Genomic DNA, 25181 nt, shown 5'->3' on the forward strand with positions numbered 1-25181 from the left:
CTTATCTGACCGGTCCCTTGGCTCTTCCCCCAGTCTCCCTGGCTCAAGGGTCTTCAGACTTGACAAGTTTAAGTCTTGTGGACTTTAACTCCCAGAATTCCTGAGCTAACATGACTGGAGGAGGAATTCTGGGAGTTGAAGTCCACAAGTCTTAAAGCTGTCAAGTTTGAAGACCCCTGTTTAGACTTCTGACAACAGCCAACCAAACATGGCACCATTAAGACTTGTGGACTTCAGCTCCCAGAATTCCTGAGCTAACATGACTGGAGGAGGAATTCTGGGAGTTGAAGTCCACAAGTCTTAAAGCTGTCAAGTTTGAAGGCCCCTGCCCTAGCTCTTTCCCACCTGCCTTTACATCAATTCAGAAAAAAAAGCAGTTACAAAGTGCTCCATCAACCCCAGGACATTGTTGAATTATCCCTTTTGGGAGGTGATTATCTTCAATTTAAGATCCACTGTGATAGGGATTGTAAAAAGAAAATAAAAGATGGCAATCTAGTAGGAGCGGGTGGGGAAGGTGTTAGGAGGGAGTAGTCTATGATGGCAAACAAATCAGAAGGAAATTAGGGTAAAGTTTCCCCTCGCACATCCGTGCTAGTCGTTTCCAGCTCTAGGGGGCGGTGCTCATCTCCGTTGCAAAGGCGAAGAGCCAGCACTGTCCGGAGACATCTCCGTGGTCATGTGGCCGACAGGACTAAACCTTCCCACCAAAGTGGCCCCTATTTTTCTACTTGCATTTTTTTTTACATGCTTTTGAACTGCTAGGTTGGCAGAAGCTGAGACAAGGAACGGGAGCTCACTCCATTATGCGGCGCTAGGGATTCGAACCGCCGAACTGCTAACCTTTCTGATCAACAAGCTCAGTGTCTTAGCCACTGAGCCACCGCGTCTCCTAGAAGGAAATTAGCAGCACTTTTATTAAAAAGCTCCTATGCCTTTTCATGAAATGTTTTCATTGGGAAGGAAGCTATCAGTTTCCTGATTATAGACTACACATATTAGTCATAAAGGCAACAGGAGCTGAATTTGGCCTGACGGGGCTCTATCTTTACGAGAGTGGACTATCAAGATATATTTTTTTTTAATTTCCAACAAACTGCAAATTCAAACTCACCCTGGTGATTTCACAGCAGTGTAAGAAGCCAGAGGTTTTTCAGAAGAGCTCCAGAGAATTTGTCCAAGATGTTTTAACAACTCCCCAGCTACCTTGTAATATAAGTGCAAAAACCCTGCACCACATTCCTAAGAATTACATCGATATATTTTTCTCCCGGACGGCAGGAGAGAAAGAAACAATAGCAATTTCCTTCCCCCTCCCTTCGAATGGAAGAATAGCTCCGTATTTTTAGATCCGGAATGCAAATCAAGGGTGCAATTGCTCTGTGGATTTTGCCGGCATTTCCTATAAAACTCTGAAAAATGCCTCGCAGAGCTACAATTACCTTTCCAGCCAAACAACTGAAACGGATTCCATTTGGGCTGAAGAGCCTCCGATGGGGACAGATCCAAATAAAACCAGTCAAATGCATTATAAAATGATCGAGGCAAATCGCCCACAAGTCTATTCTTTATTTAGAAAACCTACTTGTGCTTCCTGCAAAAATCCCACTGAACTCTTGTTATTCGTGGTGGTGCAGTGGTTCGAATACAGGCTACTTCTGCTGCCTGCCTGCAGTTTGGCAGTTCGATTCCCACTGGCTCAAGGTTGACTCAGCCTTCCATCCATCCGAGGTCGGTTAAATGAGGACCCAGATTGTTGGGGGCAAGAGGCTGACTCTGTAAACCGCTTAGAGAGGGCTGCAAAGCACTGGGAAGATATATATAAGTCTTAAGTGCTATTGCTAAGTGGAAAGGAAAGAAGGAAGGGAGGGAGGAAGGAAGGGAGGGAGGGCCATGGTAGTGCAGTGGTTAGAATGCAGTATTGCAGGCTAACTCTAACCAGCAGTTCGATCCTGACCGGCTCAAGGTTGACTCAGCCTTCCATCCTTCCAAGGTCGGTAAAATGAGGACTTAAATAGTTAGGAGCAAATTTGCTGACTCTGTAAATTGCTTAGAGAAGGCTGTAAAGCACTGGGAAGCGGGATATATATCTAAGTGCTATTGCTATTGCTATCCAGCAGTTTCCATATCAGTGAGTTTGAAGCCTGCTTTAAGCTATTCTCCAAGTTGGATCTGAGCACCAAAATGTTAAATAAAAATTTAACTTAGTAACCCCAGAGCTACTGAACTCTTATCCCTAATCTCATTGCAGAATTTAATACAGGGAGTCATCAATTAACAAATATTCTTTTGGCGGCTGTTTGAAGTTACAAAGGCCCTGAAAAAGTGTGACTTATGAACAGCCCTGAGTCAGTTAAGTAAGTCAGTATTGCAGGTTAACTCTTCCCACACACCAGCAGCTCGATCCTGACCGGCTCAAGGTTGACTCTGCCTTCCATCCTTCCGAGGTCGCTAAAATGAGGAGCCGGATTGTTGGGGGCAAGAGGCTGACCCTTCAATCCGCTTAGAGGGGGCTGTAAAGCACTGTGAAGCAGTATATAAGTCTAAGTACTATTGATCTATTCTTCAGTTGAGCCCCTGGTGTAATGCTAAGGCAACATTTCAAAATCACTGGCCAGAGGTCACCCTCTCCGTGGTCAAATTTCTAGATCCCCAAGCCCCCATTTGTTGTCAGAATACACTGGAAACATTTAAAAAAAATCAGATCTTTTATGTTTTAAATTGTTCTTGTGTTGCACAGGTAGGGTGTGAGCATCCTTGGTGCCAAAGATATCCGGTAAGAAAAACTGGCTTAGGTCCCAAGAAGTATTTGGCAATGGCTTCCAGAGTTGAAACCAAACCAAACCAGCCTTAGGGTAGTCAATTCTTCATCTAATTAAGAGAAATCAGGAGAATAGACGCAACGGTGATGGGTGGAAGCAATACCCACTAACATCGTAAGCAACAATGCTTTCCGGTTCCTGGCTTTGTCTTAACACACCTGAAGCTTCAAATTAGTTCCCCAACCTTTCTTCCCCACCCCAGATTCCATAACTTTACAAAGAGCTAGGTTTCTTCATCCAGAGGCACAAATGACGCACCACGGGACCATAAAACGTGTTGCTTCAAACCATTGTCCCATTGCTGGGAAGCAGTAACTCAGCTGGCCAAATCCAAAACAGAACACCACCCACATTCAGAAGAGAATGGAGAAGAAACGGAAACGACGGGATGACTTATCTGGAGAACTTTGTGAGCCAAATCAAACCTAACCTTAGCGTGGCTCAGAAAGCCCACCACAAGAAGTTGAGGAAAGGAAGGAAGGCTTTGGGGTTTTCTTCCTGAGATTATGAAACATGGAGTTCTGACTTCTGCTAGGTTGGAATGAAATGATCATGGAAAGGTTGAGGAACCCAACATCTGGAGGCCTCTGTTGATCAACAGGCATTAAATCTGTCCTTGGAAAGAGTTGACGAAGGCTATGAGGCTTCAACTGACCCTGATATGACCAGGGAATGTAGATGCACAAGTTTTGCTGAGATAAAGCAACTTGGCCCCAACTCAAAATTAAAAAGGGAGGATTCCTCACAAGTACAAATACCAAAGTCCTGTTTTCACAACTTCAGCCACCGAGGCAATTTTTTCTTATCTCCATGAAGGGACGTGCCCTGCCTTTTGATGAATACAGGGAATACAGGAGACTCACGAATTCATTGTACACCTCAAGGTTACCCACTTGTGTGGGAAGTAGACGTTAGAAAGAGGCACACGAGACAGAATGACGGATCCATTCGGGCCAAGGTAAGGAGGAGTGAAGTCACTAGATATCCTAGTCTTTGGGGCAGCCAGTTGAGACAAGGAGGCAGGAGACCATAAACAGAGCCATAGATGATCCAAGAAGGAAGTCAGAAGTCATTACTCAAGGTTGGAAGAAAAATAAAACACGATGACAGGCAAACCTATGTGTTGATTGGTGGGCCTCCCTCCTCCTGGTCCCACGGAAGCGTTCGGCTGTTCTGAAAAGTTTCCCCAAAGTCTCGACAGTTTCCTCCGGGCTCCACTAATGGTGTACCGAAGAAGACTTCTCTTGCTTAGATTAGCTCCTATTGTTCTTACGCGTGGCCCAGATTTTCCTGAAAGGGACACAAAAGCCAGACCAATAATAATAAAGGCAGAAGGAAGCGGCCCCCAGAGGTAGGCAAAGCTAGAGGGGGTCACCAAGGGGTAAGCAAGGATTAGATCTTCATGGATGATGACCCTATTTCTCCAAAGAGCTCTGTTCATTAAGTCAAAGTCAACTAGACAACATGCACAGGACAACAACCAAGATGGTAAGGGGTTTGGAGGCTAAATCAGGGTTGACTCAGCCTTCAGCCTTCCGTGGTGGGTAAAATGAGGATCCAGATTGTTGGGGGCAAGAGGCTGATTCTGTAAACCACTTAGAGAGGGCTGGAAAGGAGTGTGAAACGGTATGTATGTCTTAAGTGCCCCTCTCTCTCTCTCTCTCTCTCTGTGCCTAGTCTGTCTATTATCCATCCATCCATCCATCCATCCAAACATCCATCTGAATTCAGTATTGCAGACTAATTCTGCCCACAATCAGTTCGATCCTGACCGGCTCAAGGTTGACTCAGCCTTCCATCCTTCCGTGTTGGGTCAAATGAGGACCCAGATGGTTGGGGGCAAGAGGCTGACTCTGTAAACCTCTTAGAAAGGGCTGTAAAAGCACTGTGAAGTAGTATATAAGTCTAAATTCTCTCCCTCTCCCTCCCTCCCCCCCCCTCTCTCCATGTCTGTCTCTCTGCCTGGTCTGTCTATCATCCATCCATCCATCCAAACATCCATCCATCCAAACATCCATCTGAATTCAGTACTGCAGGCTAATTCTGCCCACAGCCAGGAGTTCGATCCTGACCGGCTCAAGGTTGACTTGGCTTTCCATCCCTCCAAGACCCCAGATTGTTGGGGGCAAGAGGCTGACTCTATAAACCGCTTAGAGAGGGTTGTAAAAGCACTGCAAAGCCCAAGTGCTATTGCTAAATCATATGGTGAATGATGCACGGGCCTAGCCTAACCAAGAGAAGGGTCGGGGGTGATAGGATAGCTGTCTTCCAGTGCTCGAGGGGCTGCCACAGAGAAGAGGGAGTCAAGCTATTTCTCCAAAGCATCTGAGGGCAGGACAAGAAGCAATGGGTCTGATCATGAAAGAAAGATCCAACTTTGAATGAAGGAGAAACTTCCAGACAGTGAGAACAATTAATCAGTAGAATGATTTGCCTCGGGAAGGGGAGGTTTTTAAGAAGAGACTGGACAGTTATTGATTGGAGGAGTCCTGGATGCTCTCTGAACTTCTTTGCTTTTTTTGCAGACGTTTCATGACCCAAGTAAATAACATCATCAGTGCTAGAAGAGAGTGGAATCTGGGCGGGAGGAAGAGGAGGAGGAAGAGAACTGTGGGATCCTTGGTGTTCTCTGAACTTCCTTGCTTTTTTTGCAGACGTTTCATGACCCGAGTAAGTAACATCATCAGTGCTAGAAGAGAGTGGAATTTGGGGGCGGGGGGGAGGGGTGAGGAGGAGGAGGAGAACTGCGAGGGTCCTGGGTGCTCTCTGAGCTTGGTTGTTTTCGTGAAGACGTTTCATGACCCAACTAGGGAACATCACCAGTTAAATTAAGTTAACCTTAGAGTTAATCTAGGCTGATCTGAGTGGAGAAGTGCTGGAGTATTTTCTCCTCTTGGGGGCCGGTGGATTTATCTAAAATGATATAGGATCTTGCGCGGGGGGGGGGGGGGGTGGACTAGAAGACCTCCAAGGTCCCTCCCAACCCTTTTATTTTATGTTTGAACTGTCCTACCGAACTGCCTGCCCTGGCTAAGGCGATTGGGATGTGTGTGGCTTCTTAGGAATTGAAATATTCCTGTGGATCCCATCTGGATCTTTTCTCGCTAACCTCCTTGGCAGGTTTGCAACTGAGAAGAGGGGAAACTGCAGCTGCACAGAGGAAGGAAATGTGGAGGTGTTTTTTTTTTCTTTTCTTTTCTTTTCTCAACCCTGTGACTTATAGAAAAAGCACAACAAGCTACGTCAAAAAACAATGAAGGGGGAAAAAATGAACCCTCCACTCCGAATGTGATTTATGGGGCTGTAAAAATGAGATACGGAGTTTTGGCTGCAAGTCCTAGTCGGGTAATGAAACGTTTGCCAGAAAAAATAAGCAAGCTCAGAGAACACCAAGCCCCACAGTCCTCCTCCTGTCTCTTCTACTCCTGATTGTGTTACCTAGTTGGGCAATGAAACGTCTGGAAGAAAACAAGCTCAGGGAGCACCAAGGGACGCCCACAATCCTCCTCTTCCATCAACTCATAACGTTACCTAGCTTGGGTGACAAAATGGATACCATGGATACTTTCTGGATGCCTTACACAGGCAAGCTCCGGAGAGCAACCAAGAACCCCTCAATCTAAACTAAACTAAGATAATAGGTTAATAATAAAAAAAATTACGGATTGTGCGGAAATGAATAAACTTAACAATGGAATTGCAGAAGGAAGAAAAAGAATATTATATGGTCTGGGAGAAATGGTATGCTTGGTTAGATAACAGGAATAAAAGATAATGCAAAATGTAAATGTAACTGATGTACGTGTGTGTGTGTGTGTGGCTTCTGTATTGTGTTCGTCTGTGAGTCAGACTTTTACAGTGGTTTCTCACAGACGAACACAATACAGAAGCCTGATGATGGCAGATGAGATTCTGCCGAAACGTTGCTACAACTTTAAAAGCACAACTACAATGACGTGGGAAAATACCGAACAAAGCTGAATACCATATGTGTGTGTGTGTAAATGAATATGGAAAAGCCGATGCCACAACGTACTGTGAAAATTGTTCATATGATTTGTTTTTAAAACTGTAAAACTTTTAATAAAATTTAATTAAAAAAAATAACTAAACTTTCTCTCCCTCTCTGGAGTGGGAAAATGATGCTGTTTATCTGCCCATCTCATATGTGTGTGTCATAAATACAGTCTACCCTTACACACTGGTGTGTTTCTTGGGGGATTAGGCTCACCTGTCCCAACATTGCTGCGATACCTCTTCTTCGGAATGAATTCTCCTTCGCGAAAGCTGGCACACGTCCATCTCCCTGTATCTCTGCCACAAACCATGCCCAGCGCCCTGTCGGAACAAGAATGGTCTCCCTTCTTGCCATCCTCCTGGCTAGACTTTTATTTATTTATTTGTTTTATTATCACTTTCCGACTGATGCAATCACCTTCTGGAAACTTCCCTTTCAAGCTGGCAGCCTCCTGGGAGCGAGGATGGATTTTCTGCACTCAAGAGATGCCAGATCTTGCCTCTAATCGGAAGCTAGGACTGGCAACGCCCGTAAGATTGGAGTATTGTTTTTTTTCCTTCTTTTAAGTATATATATATATATGCATATCGTAGATACACAGGTACTCCTTGACTTACGACCACAATTGAGTCCCGAAAATTTCTCGGGCGAAGTGAGACAATTGTCGAGCGAGTTTTGCCCCATTTTGTGACGTTTCTTGCCACAAAGGAATCACTTATAGTTAGTAACATGATTGTTCAGTGAGTTTGGCTTTCCCATTGGCCTTGCTTGTCAGGACACGAGCGGGGAATCATACGACCCCCCAGGATACCGCAATTGTCATAAATATGAATCAGTTGCCAGGCGTCCAAATTTTGATCACGCGGCCGTGAGAAACCTGCAACCGTCGTAAGGGTGAAAGTTGCTTTTTTTGCGTGCTTTTGCAACTTCAAGCAGTCACTAAATGGACTGGCGTATGTCAAAGACTAGATAGATTGATAGATAGATATGATAAAGAGATAGATAGATAGATAGATAGATAGATAGATAGATAGATAGATAGATAGATAGATAGATAGATAGACGGACAGACAGATATGATAAAGAGATAGACAGACAGACAGAAATAGATAACTGGTAGATTGGATAGAGATAGATAAATGATAGATATGATAAGAGATACAGATAGATGAGATAAATAGATGATATAGATGATAGATATGATAGATTTGATAGATATGATATAGATGATAAGATATAGATACAGATATAGATACACACATATATATTCGTATATACATATACATACACATACATGCATACATACATATATAGATATGATAGATATAATTCAATATAGATAGGTAGATAGATATGGTAAAGCGATAGACAGAGATAGATAGGATAGAGAGAGAGAGATGATAAAATGATAGACAGACAGACATAGATAGCTAGGATAGAGATAGATATGATAAAGTGATAAAAAGACAGACAGACATAGATAACTGTGATAGGAGAGAGATAAATGGTAGATATGATAAGAGATACAAAGATAGATGAGATAGATATGATAGATTTGATAGATAATATACACAGATAAATATACATACATACATACAATATATATATATATATATATATATATATATATATATATATATATATATATATATATATATATATATATATATACACACACACATATGTATATATGTATCTATCTATCTATCTATCTATCTATCTATACATATATACATACATACATACATACATACATACATATATATAGGTCTAGGTGTGTTCGGGTCTTTTCCTGTGTAAGATTAAGAGTATCTTGGTGACGTTTTGGTGTGGTCCCACTCGCCATCCTCAGGCTGGTGCTTTCGGCTCCGTGCCAGTGCAAGCAGAAGCCGAAAAGCACCAGCCTGAGGATGGCGAGTGGGACCGTGCCGAAACGTCACCAAAATACTCTTAATCTTACACGGGAAAAGACCCGAACACACCTAGACCTATATACCTGTACCCGTGAAAATCTATGAAAACATATATACATATATAATTTGATAGATAGATATACAGTAGAGGTATATAGGTATAGATATAGAGGTATAGATATTACTGGGTTGGACTAGTTCTGTGTTCTTCAAACTTGACAATATTAAGATGCATGGATCTCAATTCCATGCTGGTTGGGGAATTCATTTTTTCCACACTGTTGTAATTTTGAACAGTCACTAAACAAATTGGTTGTAAGTTGAGGACTCCCTGTCCACAAGAATAAAGGTAGCTCAGCCAAATGCCTCACGCTGCCTACGCAATCTCATGTTCCCGCTGCCTGCCGCAAAAGGGTGAACCCAAAGAGGCGCTGAAGGGGACATCTCCAATGGCCCATCGTTAAACCATGATGTTAGAGGATTAAGAGGAATAATAGCTGACAATATTGACTTAAGATGGGGCACAATAGAGCCACAATTAACTCCCTGACATCTGGCAGGCAGGTTTTCAGACTTAGATCAAAGGAATTGCATCAACGCCTGTCCCGGTTGTCACCCTGAGGGGGTGAGCGTGGGCGAGTATGTTTTTGAAACAGTGCCTCCAAAGCTTCTTCTCGTGAAGGTTTCTCACCGTTGACTGCTGAAAAGTTTTCAAGAAAGGGATGGGACGGAGAGAGACAACAGAAATGGACGAAAGAGACCAATCCAGTTGCCCCTCCCCCCGCCACATACACAAATACACAAGGCGATCCTGTGAGGTTGGACAAGATTTCTTTGATTAGGGATGCTCACTGTTGTGAATTTGAGTTATAGGCTTATCCTGCCTTTATTATTTTTATAAATAATTTGAGGCAGTGAATATATCTGACATATATCCTCCTCCTCTTTTCCCATAATAACAACCCTGCGAGGTGGGTTGGGCTGTGAGAGAGGGGCTGGCCCAAAGTCACCCAGCTGGCTTTCATACCTAAGACAGGACTAGAACTCACTGTCTCCTAGTGATTGGCCCAAAGTCGCCCAGCTGTCTTTCGTTGTAGCTAAGACAGGACTAGAACTCACTGTCTCCTGGTGATTGGTCCAAAGTCACCCAACTAGTTTTCAGGCCCAAGGCAGGACTAGAACTCAAAACCTCCTGCCTTTTGGCCTGGCACCTTAACCACTAGACCAAACTAGGTCTCGATTTGGCTGTGATACAGCATTTCCTTAGGGTGGAGGCTAATCTTTCAGGACAATAAGCTAACACCAAATGTTAACTTTTAGCCGAAAACTTTAGCAAGAATTCCCTGGCATGGGAGCTGCACGTTTCTGCTCAATATTTGCAAACACACATGCTAATAATAAAATCAAGATTGAAAGGACCAATCTCATAGCCACGGTTTAGCTTTTTGCTGCCCTACAGTACTGGGGGAAAAAAAAAAACTAAACATACATGGGAGAGACAGAAGGAAAAAAAAAACTGGAAGAGAAAAAAAAATGCAGTTTACTTTTGACTTTTGGGGAAAGGAAAAGTTACCCCAAATCAACCACAACCGTCTACAAATTTAGCCGAAAGCTATTTTTAATCCTTCTATTAAATTGCCTGCCATCAATTCCAACGTAATTCCTTCAGCTCAATAAGGAACCAGCAGGCATCAGACCTGTCTACTCCAGCGAGTGGATTTATACACAAGTCGTCATTGGCTGGTGTCCCGTGATTTTGCGTGGATTTCTCAGATGCACAAATATCTGCACACCCAGGAAATCTCTTGCGATGTTTGGTTGGGTGTTTGGCATCGACGCGAGGCTACTTGAGGTGGTGGTTGGAAATAAACCATCCCTGGAAGGCACAAGGCAGAATTTCACAGAAAAGGAAGCAGATCTTTTTGGTGTCTATCTACCCCTACTTTGGCACCAGTTCCAGCTCATCCACATCCGTCTAGGTGTCTTCATATGATGCAATAAATAGCATGGGTGACCATTCCAGAAATGGGATCGGTTTGAAGAAGGCTTTCAAAGGAGTTGGTCTGGTGACTCTAAAAATAAATAAATATTGGCAGCATAAGGATATTGACTTCAATGGGAGACTTGGGTAGAGGGAATGTAGGTTCATTTCACATACACCAAGAGGCAGCTGGACTTTCTGGTTTTTTTCCCCCTTGAAGTCATTTCGCTTCTCATCCAAGAAGCTTCTTCAGTTCTAACTGAAGAATCATGAACTCTCCACCTTTCAGTTAGAACTGACGAAGCTTCTTGGATGAGAAGCGAAACGTCTTCGAGCAAAACAAGCAAAACCAGTTGCTTCTTGAAAAAGCACTGCTGGGGTAGTTGCAGATGGTTTCCCAAAGAGTTGGCCATTCCAAACCAAGAGTGACATGTTGGGGATTCTTCCAAGCTGAATTCTTCATTGTTTCACACCTATAGACAAAAATCTTTCCAGACACGGTTGGAAAAGATGATTAAGCAACATATAGATCTGAAACCAGAAATATTTCTGTTGGGCATAATGCCAGAGGGCTACGATAAAGGGACCATATACCTAGTTTTGCATGCATGTATTGAGAGCAGCGAGGATTATGTTTGCGTAATATTGGAAAAATGAGAACACTCCATCAGATGAGGATGTTAATTCGGAAAACATTGGACTGGATTGACATTAAAAAATAAAGGACAAAGGAGATACAGAATATTATCTAACATGGGATAGATTTTATGAGTGGTTAGAGATAAGAGGTAGAAATTAGATTAAAAAAAAGATTAATGTTATGTATGAACATGTATGTATAAAGATGGTTTATAACTATAAGTATGCCAATATAACCAACAGGATTACAAATAAGCTAACATAAAGATAAATTTAGTTAAAATTATTCTGTTGCACCATTGCTAGGTATTGTTACTAGTATATATGTTATTATTTCTTTTTTTTCTCTTGTTTTTCCTCCAGCCTGCCTTCCATTGAGGGCCTGTATACTGCAGGAACCAGAAAGAGGGCTGTGAAAATATCAGTGGAACAGAAGTTGCCTTCAGAAATCGTGGGCACTCCATCACTGGAGGTTTTGAAGATAGTATAGGTTCTCCTGCTTGAGCAGAGGGCTGGACTAGAAGACCTCCAAGGTCCCTTCCAGCTCTATTTCTATTTCTAATAATTCTAATTCTAATTCTAATAATTCTTATTCTAATAATGCTTATTCATTCTATTCTATCTTCACTCTACTCTACTCTACTCTACTCTACTCTACTCTACTCTACTCTACTCCTCTACTCTACTCTACTCTACTCTACTCTACCCTACCCTACTCTACTCTACTCTACTCTACTCTACTCTATAGACCTCTCACACCCTGGACCTAAACAGTTTCAACTTCTACCCTCAAAACAACACTAGGGCATTGCACATCAGAACAACTATACACAAGGACAGTTCCCACCCACCCACGTCATCACTCTGCTAAACAATTGACTCCCACAACACTGTCAATCTATCTAGTAAGGCTGCATTACTATTCTTCTCATCTTTCCTGTTATCTATCTCCTTACCTTCTTACAACTATAACTTTGTTGCTTGTCTCTTACAATTTATATTGTCTTATTCAGTATCCTTGTATGATTTATGTAGATTGCTTGTTTATGACTATCACTAAGTGTTGTATCCTGTGATTCATGATGAATGCATTTTTACGATGACTGATTGTGATTTATCACTTGTTGTTTGTATGTACACTGAGAGCTTATGCATCGGAGACAAAATTCCTTGTGTGTCCAATCACACTTGGAATAAATTCACAATAAAGAATTCTATTCTAATGCGGTGCATAAAGCTGTACACACCTTGGGGTGAGTAGAGATTCATTTTCAGATAACCTTTTAATCGTACTGGAAATAAACATAACTAGAAATTTGGTCATCCTGATCCAATAGAAATCGGCGCGGATGGCCATTTATTAACACTTTCCTTGCAATCCTGCTGGCGTTATTATCATTTGATATCACTTAACTCCCAGGCTAATATCTTAGCCAGCATCTCCACCTTCTGGCTAAGATGAAAACACGAAGTGGTTCATGGAAAATAAAAAGGGGCTGTTGTAACTTTTGAACAATCGCTAAATGGACAGTGGTAATTCACCTGCGTCTTATTTTGGGGGGTTGGGTGAAAGGCGTTGTGAAAAGGCCAATGAAAGAATTGAAACAATGGACCTCTAGAGGTTGATGTGCTCCTTCCTTTCCTTCTGGAAGCTTCTGCCCAGCCTGGTTGACCAGGGATGGTGCTTAACCTCAGCAGCCTGTGACGGTCGGATCCAAGCCTGACCTCTTGGTGATGTGCAACTTAGTCACTTCTTCGGCACAGGTGGGGTGAATCCCAACTGTCTGCATCATTTGAGAATAAGTGGCGCCGCATCTGCAGAAGACACATGGAGAGCAGAAGAGAAGAAAATGAAGAAAAACACGGAATTTTGTATGCTTTATCTGGTGGAATCCCTGTGGAGTCGCTGTGTTGGCTAAACAAACTGTTGCAATTCAAGGAGACTATGGACCTAATAATAATAATAATAATAATAATAATAATAATAATAATAATAATAATAATAATAATAAAACATCTGAAGAGTAGCAAAATCCTGAAATATTTTCCCCTCCAAAGCTCTAATGATTCTGTCTTTGTCAAAAGAGAAACGTAATCAAAACAAGGTTTTAGTCCTCTCTCTTTTAAAGAAAAGCTGCTGAGTGATCATTTATTATCCCGAGAATAGGAAAGAAGAATGGGAAAAAAACCCACCCTTCGTTACACTTTGAAGAGTCAGCAACAGCTGGACTACAAAGCTAATTTTTCATATATATATATATATATTTTGCAGAACAGGGAAGGGATCAAAAAAAAAGACAGGTTTTGCCAAGAAACCTATTTCATAAACATAAAAACCAAAAGCCGATACGTCCGTTCCTAAGCTCCACTTTTATTAATAAAGGATGCCCGTCTTTTTCATCAAACTAGAGGAAATAAGAACATAAAAGAAACCCCAAACACTGGATATGATTTAGTCTGGCTAAAATGGCAATCACTATCTTTTTTTATTATCTTGGAGAGACTTGAAAGAGCAGGTTTATCAGGTAGCTGGGGGAGGCTGGGATGTGGGGCTGACATTCTTGAAACTTACTTGATTCCAAGAGCGAAGCCTTGGATCACTTCACCAGCATTTGGGCCAATGAAATGAAGGCCCAGGATCTGCTGATCTTTTTCGCGCAGGCACACCATCTGCAAAGAATTCACAAAGAACAGGGAATTTGCAACTAGCCAGGATTAGAAAGAATAGAATAGAGTAGAACAGAATAGGAACAGAACAGAAACAATGGAATAAGAAGAGTAAAGTAAAGTAGAGAAGAATAGAATAGGAGAACAGAATAATAGAGTAGAGTAGAGTAGAGTAGAATAGAAGAGAAGAAGAGTATAATACAGTAGAATAGAACAGAATAATAGAGTAGAGTAGAGTAGAAGAGAATAGAATAATAGAATAGAATAATAGAGTAGAGTAGAGTAGAGTAGAGGAGAAGAATATACAGTAGAGTGTATATTTCATAAAATATTTCTGTGGTCTTTTTAGAGTTGCCATAGAGTAGAATAGAAGAAGAGAGGAGAGGAGAGGAGAGGAGAAAATTTTAGAATATTTTTCTCCCTTGGGGAGGAGGGAAAATGGAAGGGTCAGGAATAAAGCCTTGAGTCCCCATGCGTGAGAAGGCAGCAATATAAATTTTCTAAATAAATAAAAGAAAAAAAGAAAAGAAAAAAATGCTTGACCCCAAGGGTTTGTGCTAGATATTGTAAGCCCCTTGAACCGAAAGAAACATTACAAAGGCCAACTTACTTTTATGTAGCACTGAGTAGCATCTCTTTCGGCCACAACAAATTCCAAGGGTTTATAAAATGCGTGGTATACCTGAAAGAGAATTGTTATTTCATCACAAAGGCAAAAATACTTGCATTGAGATTGGAAATAATAACAGAAAGTTGCAAGTCTGAATTTCTCTCGCTCCCTTCCTTGCTCTCTCCCTCTGAATCCCTCTCTCAGTCTCTGAGGGCTGTGGAGGAGACTGGGGAAGTGCATAGTCCGGCTGGGCATTCAGAGGAAGACCCAGGCCCACTTCATCCTAGGGCACGCAGGGAGGAATGGAGAAGGGAGCAACATGGTTTATGGGGGAGAAAAGGGCCCTGATCCCCTTCATGGGCTGCAGCTGGGAAAACAGGATAAAGAGGGTGTTTGCACACAGCACCTTGCTGGAAGCAAAGCATGCGTTATCCTTGTTTGTAATGTCTTATCTGGGTTCTGGTGTCCTCCCAACTGTGTGTGTTTCGTTATCTTTTGAAGTCTGCAATTCCTTATCCTGCCCTGTCTCGTTAATTGCTACAGCGTGGTTTGTGTTGGTTTTTATTTATAATGTATATGTTTTTGTTTTATTTATAATTTATATGCTTCTAAAAATTTGGTTCCGTCCCAAAGGCTGAATAGCACAAAGCAGAAAACACCACCATATGACCAGAACAGCCTACCTCTATGTTATCTGGACCATATCGGTGGACAGCGTCTTCTTCTGAGATGCCAACGCTACCATATTCTAGAGGGGTGAACACTGTTGTAGGCACCTGCAGGTGGGAGGTGAAGCCACACCGTGAGTCATTAACCAGAGAGGCTAAGTCTTCCTGCACCTTGCATTTTCAGCAACCTGAGCCTGCAGGATATACGTATTATTTCCAGATACAGGTGACTTTCAACCACAATCGAGCCCAAAACCTCCATTGCTAAACAAGACCGTTGTGAAAAGAATTTTGTCCCTTTGCCACAGTTGTTAAGTGAATCATTCAGGGGCGGATTCAAAATTTTTAGCAAATGTAAAGGTGTCAATTCATAAAATATTGCTATGGTCTTTTTAGAGTTGCCAACAGAAAGGGAGGAGGGAAAGGGATTTGAAAGAGTGGTGCGGTAGCTTGGGAGTTGAAAGTGCATATTCCATGCATAGTTTTTCAAAGATAGTAACTAGCTGACTGAAGTTTCTGCCGTGCAAAATTCTAACTGGATAACATGACTGATGACTCTGGGCTATGGATGTGTCCCATTGGAGAATATGAATTACGATAGACTCAGGGGGGTGGAGGGAAAACCAGGGTCAAAGGTGACAGTTGAATAATGTGTCTCAGAGTCGGCTACACCCAGGCAGTGCCGGACATGTTAACTCCCAATAAATCCTTTTGAAATTTTGGAAGTTTGGCTCGAGACTCACGATTTAAATGGGGGTAACTGCCGGAATCCTGACCGCTAGCCGACTCTGCCCGGTTGCTGGATGGGCGTGGGCATGGTGGGTGTGGCCTATTCAGCCTCCTGCACCACAGTGGGGGGGAGGGGGCGGTGTTTTTGCCCTCCTTGGGCTCCGGAGGCTTCCTTTGAGCCTCCGGGAGGTCGAAAATGGCTCTATGGAAGCCAGAAACGGGCCCATTTCCGGTCTTCCTGAACTTCCAGGAGGCCTGTTTTTCGCTCTCCCCGAACCTTCATGCGCACCGTGCACTGACCTGGCATCCAAAACAGGCCGTGTGGGGACTCCTGGGAGGCGAGGGGTGGGGTGGGTGAGGCCAGCCAGGAGTGGGATTTGGGGGTTCTCCAAACTGCACAGAATCTTAGCTAGGGGGCTCCCCCGAACCCCTGCGAACCCCCAGAAGCCCAGCCCTGGAATCACTGCTGTGGTTAAGTTGGTAACACGGTTGTTCAAACGATTCTGGCTTCACCCACCCCGACTTTTCTTTGGTTTGGTCACAAAAGGGGATCCCGTGCCCCCTGGGGGACCCTGCAAACATCATCAATACGAATCATTTTTGGCAGGTATCTGAGTGTTGATCACGTGACCATGGGGATGTTGCAACGGCCGTAAGTGTGTGAAAAATGGTCATCGGTCACTTTTTTTCGGTGCCGTTGTAAATTTGAACGGCCGCTAAACGAAACTGTTTTAAGTCAAGGGCCACCTGCAATTTCCTTAGGGATCCTTGTTAATAATATGCAATAAAAATTCTTTTCACCCCCCCAAAAAAGGAAGGGAAATGAATAAAGAACCAATCTCTAGCCTCGTGTCTGTTTTCAGGAACATATCAACTGCAGTTAGAGCAGGGGTCCCCAACGCCGGTCCGCGGACCGGTACCGGGCAGCGGAACAAGCCTTACCGGGCCGCTGGTTGCTGGCGCCGCCATCTTTTTGGTAAAAAAGCAATTTTTCGTCAAAAAGATGGCGGCGCCAGCGCTTCGGTGAGCTTTTCCGGGTAGAAAGCCATTTCTACCCGAAAAAGCTCACCGGAAAGTGATGCCCGCCATTTTTTTGACGAAAAATCGCTCGGTGGCGTCACCGGAAGTGATTTTCGTAAAAAAATGGCGGCGCCCAGCTGACGCGGAACCGGGCGCGGCGTCGAAAAGGTTGGGGATCCCTGAGTTAGAGTGAACCTCTAGTCAAGATGGGCTAGTCAAGATCACGTCCACCACAGCTGCCATCTTATTTCTTTATTTTATTTCATTTATTTGATTTGTCAATCGCTTACAAGATAATAGGTATAAGTGTAAACATGAGTAAGAATACAGGAAATAGGTACAAATAATTGGGGGCAACAGGACAATTTTGTCAACACACCAAACCCTTACTCACATTGTCGTAATCCATGAGTTCGGAAGAAAGGCCGAACAACCGCCGAGCCAACAACTTCCCTGAAGCAATTGCGGTGGGCGTTAGTTCAGGGCGGCCCTTGAAAGGGATGAGAACATTAGAAGGGATTTTTACAAGATTTCTTTCAAGAAGCAGCGAGGAGGAATCAACACCCCCAAGGTTTCCCCAACAATTCTGGTTAACTATTTGTCGTTTTAGGACTTTCCCTTTTCTAAATTCATTTCCCATGGTCCGTTCTAAATAATAATAATAATAATAATAATAATAACAACAACAACAACAACAACAACAATAACAACAACAACAATAATGCTGACAAAATCACCATTGGTCAGCTGCAGAAGGCTGCCTTACTGGGATCTGCTCGCATCATCCGCCAATATTTTGTGTATAATAATAATAATAATAATAATAATAATAATAATAATAATAATAATAATAATAATAATAATAATAATAAATACTAGGTAATTGATCCTAGGTAGAGGCAGATATTTTGTTTTCTGGCCATACTGAAAATATATCTGCTGAACAAAACTCCGCATCGGTGACAGGAAGGGCATCTGGCCATTTAAAACACTCCGCTAGCTCCATTCAGTTGCCTAGACTCCACCCTGCAAGGGATTATGGGTTCATTAAAAGATGATTCTTTAAAAAAAACAACACCTGCCCCTACGGAGGGAAGGCAAAAAGGATAGCCCTCGTTCTGACAATGGCCTTAGGCAAACATTGCAACATGGGTTCAGGTCAATCCACGTCATGTGTCAGCGACAACCTGATATATGCCTTGTTATGATCCCTCCAATATCGTTCCTGTCTGTGGTATAAATAGGTTTTAACAGAAGAGAAGATTAAGGAGAAGATTAAAAGAGAAATGTCTCTTTTAACAGAAGAGAAGCGTTGGACTGTGGAGTCCCTGGTGATCTCACTCTCTCTTAAGGAAAATTTCCTGGGCCGTTCAAAGCGTTTATACCTCCGTGATGTCCCCGATTGCGAAAATATGGGGGATCGAAGTAACTTCAGCTGAATCGATGATGATTTTCCCCGTTTCCGGATTGGTTTTCACACCCACACGATCCAGTTTAAGGGCTGCAGTGTCTGGAGCGCGGCCTTTAGAGAAGGAAAGCAGAAAGGAGAGGAAAGGAGAAGAGGAAGGGAACAGGGAGGGAGGAGGAGGAAAAGAGGAGGAGGAGGAAGAGGTGGAAAAGGGGTAGAATGAGGAAGAAGAGGTGGAAAAGGAGGAGGAGGAGGAAGAAGAGGAAGAGGAGTAGAAGAAGGCAGAGAAGGAGGAAGAGGAGTAGAAGAAGGAGGAAGAGGAGTAGAAGGAGAAGACAACGAAGGAGGAGGAGTAGAAGAAGGAGAAGCAGGAAGAGGAGTAGAAAAAGGCAGAGAAGGAAGAGGAAGAGAAGGAAGAGAAGCAGGAAGAGGACGAAGAGGAAAGTAGAAGGCGAAGGAGGAGGAGGAGGAAAAGAAGGAGGAGGAAGAGGAGGTGGAGGAGGAGAAGAGGAAGGAGACAGAGAGAGATAGAATTATGGTTAAACCCCAACAGCAATCAGATAAGTTTGCAAGACTGCAAATTTTACACACTTATTTGTTTCAGCAAGACCACAACGAAAAAGAAGGAAACAGAATGACTTACAAAGTAATAGCGGTAACATCACTACCAATGGCTCTATAGATTGTTATTTCTAATTTTACAATAATATCACCATTCAAGACGTTTATTTATTTAAGACATTTATACGGCCGCCCAAGTCCATTGTGACTCTGGGCAGCATTGAAAATCCATTAATCAAAACTCCAAAAGAAAAACAACACATCCCGTTAAAACTAACACAATTAAAGGGAGATGGATTCATCCATTAAAATCGATTGCTTCCCATCAATCTGGAACTCAACTTAACTTGACCTAAGCACAGGCAAAGTCAAGGCTAACTAAAAACATGATCTACAGTACCCAGGATTGTACAGAATACAGGCAGGACATAAATCTCACACCAATAATATTACTTGTATATTTATATGTGTGGGGAGAGACAATCCCATAGACGGCCACTGCAAATATACAATTAATATTATTGTTGTGAGATTTATGTCCTGCCTGTATTCTGTACAACCCAGGGTTGTACCAATGACCAAAATCAAGAGATTGATCGATTGAAATCTGTTAGCCAAGATTGTATTGCTCCAATCTTATAATTGCTTTTTTTTGGTGGGGGTGACAATTCGATGCTAAATTACAGTGACTATATTTTTTTTTGGAAAAAGTAAAGGATAGACCTGAAAATGGGATCAATCTGAAAGCAATTCATAAGGGAATAATAATAATAATAATAATAATGATAATGATAATAGTGATAATAATAGTACTAATAGTAATATCAGCTTCATTGGAGCAGTTAAGCCCCTTGCCAGGTCAAGGTGGCAACTGCCTGTAGCAAAGAACTGGTGGGATCATAAGCCTGAGAAAGTGGTCGAAAATGAGCATGCAAAACTACTGTGAAGAAGCAGCAAGGAGGAATGAACACCCCCAAGGTTTCCCCAACCATTTAGGTTAACTATTTGTCATTTTAGGACTTTCCCTTTTCTAAATTAATTTCCCATGGTCCGTTCTTTTTTTAAATAATAATAATAATAATAATATGCAAAACTACTGTGGGACTTCCGAATACAGACTGACAAAGTTTTGAAACACAACACCCCGGATATCACAATTGTGGAGAAGAAAAAAGTGTGGATCGTCGACATTGCCATATCTGGTGACAGCAGAATCCACGAGAAACAACTTGAAAAAGTCACCAGATATCAGGACTTGAGAATCGAACTGCAGAGACTCTGGCATAGACCAGTTGCAGGTGGCTCCAGTGGTACTGGGCACACTGGGTGCTGTGCCTAAAGACCTAGGCAAGCACTTGAAAACAATTGGCGCTGACAAAATCTCCATTGGTCAGCTGTAGAAAGGCCACCTTACTGGGATCTGCCCGCATAATCCGCCGATACATCACACAGTCCTAAACACTCGGGAAGTGTTCAACTAGTGATTTGTGATACGAAACCCAGCATGGTTATCTCGTTTGATGTGCACACTGTAGTTGTTGGTGAACAACAACAATAATAACTGTTTACATTTGCAACTTTGCTTTGCAAAGGAAATTTTATTTATTTAAATATAATTATATGACCACTCATCTCACATACGTGACTCCAGATTGCATGCACCAAAGTAAAAAGTGATACAGGTAGTTCTTGGCTTACGACTGTAAAATAAACCTCACGTTTGATCATATTCTACGTCCACTTTCTGCTTAATTTTCAATGTCCATCTACCCATTTCTTGCACAATCAAGTATCTTCTTAAATACTTCTCCATCTTCGTTTTTCCAGTATTGTGCGAATAAAATTATTCTTTGAAAGAACTTAGCTGCCTCTTTCTATGGAGTTATTACTTGGAACTCTGATCCCCTGCACATAATGAGTGACTAGCTTGTGTTGGAAAAAAACAACAACAATAGGGATGTGTGTGTGTGTGTGTGCGTCCTCAAGGTTTTGAGATCTTTGATGTCAACACAGGAAACTATTAAGCCAGGGGAGACCGAGGATTGTACGATCAATAAACAAACAACGCAGCCGGATAGCACATCTGTCAAAAAAGCTAGCGTCTACACAGGCACACAGGCACATTCAGAACCAAACTCCCAAAGAAAACAACAGTGTCCCATCTGAATGGCTGGTCGGAGACCTTTGTGGATTCATTTCAGGCGGAGAATGGATACTTCTTTGGAAGCATTGATGGGTCCTTTCGGCACCCTGTTATCTATCTGTCTCCCCCCCCCCCCGCCCGCCGGCGCAAAGGATGCTCTGCCTTTCTCTGTCCTCGATGCTATTAGCCACCAAAAATAATCACAAAGCTTATCTCAGCTCGGATGTGAAACAACTTCCTACCACTGTTCTGGGTTGTTGTTGTTGTTTTAAATTACATTTTTTAATTTTATTTTATGCAAGCAACCCATCATCCATTTAAACAGTGTGTCTTCTAGGTACAAATATCTTGTGCAATATCCATTACAATTGATACATATTCATTACTATAATATCAGTACTCCATCCTTACTTCATACTACTACACATAATATATTTAATGATTATAACAATCCCCTTCTTAACATATTTCATTCTTTATATACATATAAAGAAACCTCCAGCTATGCTGGCAGAAGAATTCTGGGAGTTGAAGTCCACAACCCAGGGCGTGGACAAAAATAACAAAGTCGCCAAAGTAGATAAATTCCCTTTAATGCCTCCAACTTGGTCCCCAATGTCCAGTTATCCTTGGCTGGAGATCAAACTCTTTCAAAAACAGTCTACAAAGGGGAGAAATGCAGTCCGAACCCAAAGTAAAGATAAATAAAAAAAACCAACACAAACCACGCTGAAGTAATTAACACAACAGGCCAGGATGATAAATTGCAGACTTCCAAAAGATAACGCAGCACCCACAGTTGGGAGGACGCCAAAACGAGGATAATGCACACTTTGCTTCCAGCATCTTTGCCATGCGCAGTTTGCCCTTTTAAACAGTCTTCCCAGCTGCAGCCCATGAAGGAAATCAAGGCTCTTTCCTCTCCCGTAAGCCATGTTGCTCCCTTATCCGCTCCTCCCTGCATGCCCTAGGATGAAGACGGGGTGGCCCTGGGTCTTCCTCTGAATGCCCAGCCGGCCTGTGCCCTTCCCCAGTTTCCTCCACAGCCACAGGAGCCACATTCCCACTCCCTGTCAGCTGTTCCACCTCTCCCTTGGAATCAGATTCCAACTGGGGCATGGCAACAAGTCTTAAAGTTGGCCAGTTTGGAGACCTCTGATCTATGTGGTCACCAAGAGTTGACATTGGCTTGAGGGTACCAGCCATTCCATCAATGGAAAGACAAGCTCCCTTGAGAAGTCCATGATGCTGGAAAAGGGGGAAGGCAAACGAAGAAGACAACCAAGGAACAAACCTGACGGATCAGGTTAGAGAAAATCTATGCTAAAATCTACCCTAAATTTGACACTGGGTTGACACTCCATCAGGGGAAAGAACCAGCTCTCTGGAGAAATCTGTAATGCTTAGAAAAGAGGAAGGAGAGAGAAGGATGACCAGCAAGATGGATGGACCTATTACACACACACAGAACAGCACATTCTCTGCTAGAGAGATGTTCTTTGAAGATGGGAGCTCCAGCATGAGTCCAAAAGCTCGGAAGACAAAGCCTCCGGTCCCAGTGACCAACCCAGATTAGACCCTGCAATGTTGTCCTGGGAAACATATATTCGCCTTCATAGAGGAGTGGTGCGGTGGCCTAGAGGTAGTGCTCTCACTTCACAATCAGAAAGCTGTGAGTTTGATCCTAGGTAGAGGGCAGATATTTCTCCTTCTGGGCACAATGAGAATATATCTGCTGAACAAAACTCCTCATTGGCAACAGGAAGGGCATCTGGCCAGTAAACACTCAGCTCCATTTCATTGTCCAGACTCCACCCTGCAAGGGATTATGGGATCGTTAAAAGATAGTGATGATGATTCGTGGACTTATTACAGTTGACGGGGTACTGTTAGAAGGCCTGCTGGACCAACTGAGGACGAATCATCCATCTAAGAGTCGACGCCAACTTGATAGAACGTGATTGATCCTTCAGTGATACAATCAATCAGCCCGACACCTCCATGCATGCTCTTCAGACCTGTTCAGGGTGGTAGCTCCTTGAAAACAAGCCCTTCTCTCCAAATGCACAAAGCATGAAGCTAATCAGCCTGGCAGCATTCCGTAACACTACGAAATCTCCGTGCAATTCACAGAGCCTGTTTCAGCTCCCGAGGTTCGTTGTTTAAGTGGCTTAAGGAGGCCTATCTCCACTACTCTCCGCAAGCTGTCCCTTTTCACTGATGGGTTTGTGACGGACACATCTGGAGGCAGGAAGTGCTTTCCCAGTTTCGCAGACACCTGGCCGTTGATGTGTGGCTAGAGAATGAAAACACCAAGGCAAACAAAACCAAGAGTGAATCCCACATCAATTAGGCAGCTTTGGTCCTTAACCGACATAATCCTTAGTCCCTTGGGGTGGAGTGCCTAGACTTTTAGCTCTGGATTTGAAGCAAGCAGGGATGGGAAAACTGCTTGGTTTTAACACCCCCATGGCTGGAGTGAAAAAAACAAAACACTCCTTGCTAATGAGTAAAAATAAAAGGCCTGGACTCTGTTGGAATCTGAAAACATTGGTTGTGTTTGCATTCCAGGGTAAGCTAGGCCTCTTCAAGACTGTAGCTTTGCAGGGAATGAGTAAGTAAGCCGACACATATCTCCCAAGCTATGACATCTGGCGCCTGCAGCTGGTGGGGGCAGCTAGGATAGAACCAAGTCAAGCCAACGATTTGGAGGAAAGCTAATAAACCTAGATGGCTTGTGCAAAGAGAACTGAGCCACACAACCCTTGGTCTGAATCTTCATCCACTATGCATCGAGTTTCTCAACAGTGTCCACGACCCAAAATAAACTGGGATGAATTCAACAATCTATATCTATATATATAAAAAAGGCGAAATACTACTCACGCATCATCACAACATCTCCAGAACCGTAAAGCCTACAAACTTGAATTTTGGCACGGTTGTTAGGCAAATCTGGCTTCCCCCATTGTCTTTGGTTGTCAAAGGGTCGCAAAAGGGGATCACCCCGGGGACACGGCGACCATCATAAATATGAGTCAGTTGCCAAGTGTCCCCAATTTTGATCACATGATCATACTGCAACGGTCGTTAAGTGTGGGAAAACGGTCCTAAGTCCCTTTTTCCAGTGTCATCGTAAACTTCAAGTGGTCATTAAACACCCATGAGATCATTCATCCAAAGCACAATTTGAAATTCAAGTTAGCAAGCTCTTTGTGTGTGTGTGTGTGTGTGTGTGTGTGTGTTTGTTTGTGTGTGTGCGAAGTGTTTTATTTTGTATTCTTTATACATATCAATATGTGAATGGTGTGATACCTGGGTGTCATACATTTTAATACAAATAAACATAATTATTATTGTTCCCAATTATTACATTTCATTTTCATTATTTCATATTGTTTATTATACTTCTGCCCTTCATTTTCCAAATCTCCCTTTTGTTCTTTCATCTATCTATCTATCTATCTATCTATCTATCTATCTATCTATCTATCCATCCATCCATCCATCCATCCATCTATCTATAATCTATCTATCTATTCTATCTATCTATCTATCTATCTATCTATCTATCTATCTATCTATCTATCTATCTATCTATCTATCTATCTATCTATCTATCTATCTATCTATCTATTATCTATCTATCTATCTATCTATCTATCTATCTATCTATCTATCTATCTATCATCTTCCCTCCTTCCGAGGTGGGTAAAATGAGGAGCCAAATTGTTGAGGAAAAGAGGCTGACTCTGTAAACTGCTTAGAGAGGGCTGTAAAACACTGTGAAGTGATATATAAGTCTACGGGCTATTGCTATATAATAAAAACATTTTTTAAACACTGTGAAGCGGTATATAAGTCTACGGGCTATTGCTATTTTTCTTCCTTTTCTCCCTTCCTCAGCCTTCCATCCTTCTGAGGTGGGTAAAATGAGGGCCCAAATTGTTGGGAGGCAATAGGCTGACACTGTAAAGTGCTTAGAGAAGGATGTAAAAGCAC

General features: G+C 42.6%; 1 protein-coding gene across 5 annotated transcripts in view; it reads right to left on the minus strand.

Annotated features, from left to right (window-relative positions):
- Positions 1–10287: 10287 nt before the first annotated feature.
- Positions 10288–25181, minus strand: part of TXNRD2 (thioredoxin reductase 2) — a 38493-nt gene continuing 23599 nt past the window's right edge. For 3 of the 5 annotated variants that reach the window (XM_026686384.2, XM_087942850.1, XM_087942848.1), the window contains exons 12-18: positions 18453–18589; positions 17462–17557; positions 15334–15426; positions 14651–14722; positions 13946–14043; positions 12916–13188; positions 10288–10825 (exon numbers count right to left, since the gene is read on the minus strand). In XM_026686384.2, the coding sequence (XP_026542169.2) occupies positions 13059–13188; positions 13946–14043; positions 14651–14722; positions 15334–15426; positions 17462–17557; positions 18453–18589 (626 nt within the window). In that variant the 3' untranslated portion in view covers positions 10288–10825; positions 12916–13058. The remainder of the gene's footprint in view (positions 10826–12915; positions 13189–13945; positions 14044–14650; positions 14723–15333; positions 15427–17461; positions 17558–18452; positions 18590–25181) is intronic. The other 2 variants (XM_026686383.2, XM_087942849.1) reach the window with 1 other exon arrangement.

Source organism: Notechis scutatus, chromosome 13, assembly GCF_049901735.1.
Source record: "Notechis scutatus isolate UNSWTSFEM ecotype Mainland chromosome 13, rNotScu1.2, whole genome shotgun sequence".
In the NCBI taxonomy this organism is placed as follows: domain Eukaryota; kingdom Metazoa; phylum Chordata; class Lepidosauria; order Squamata; family Elapidae; genus Notechis; species Notechis scutatus.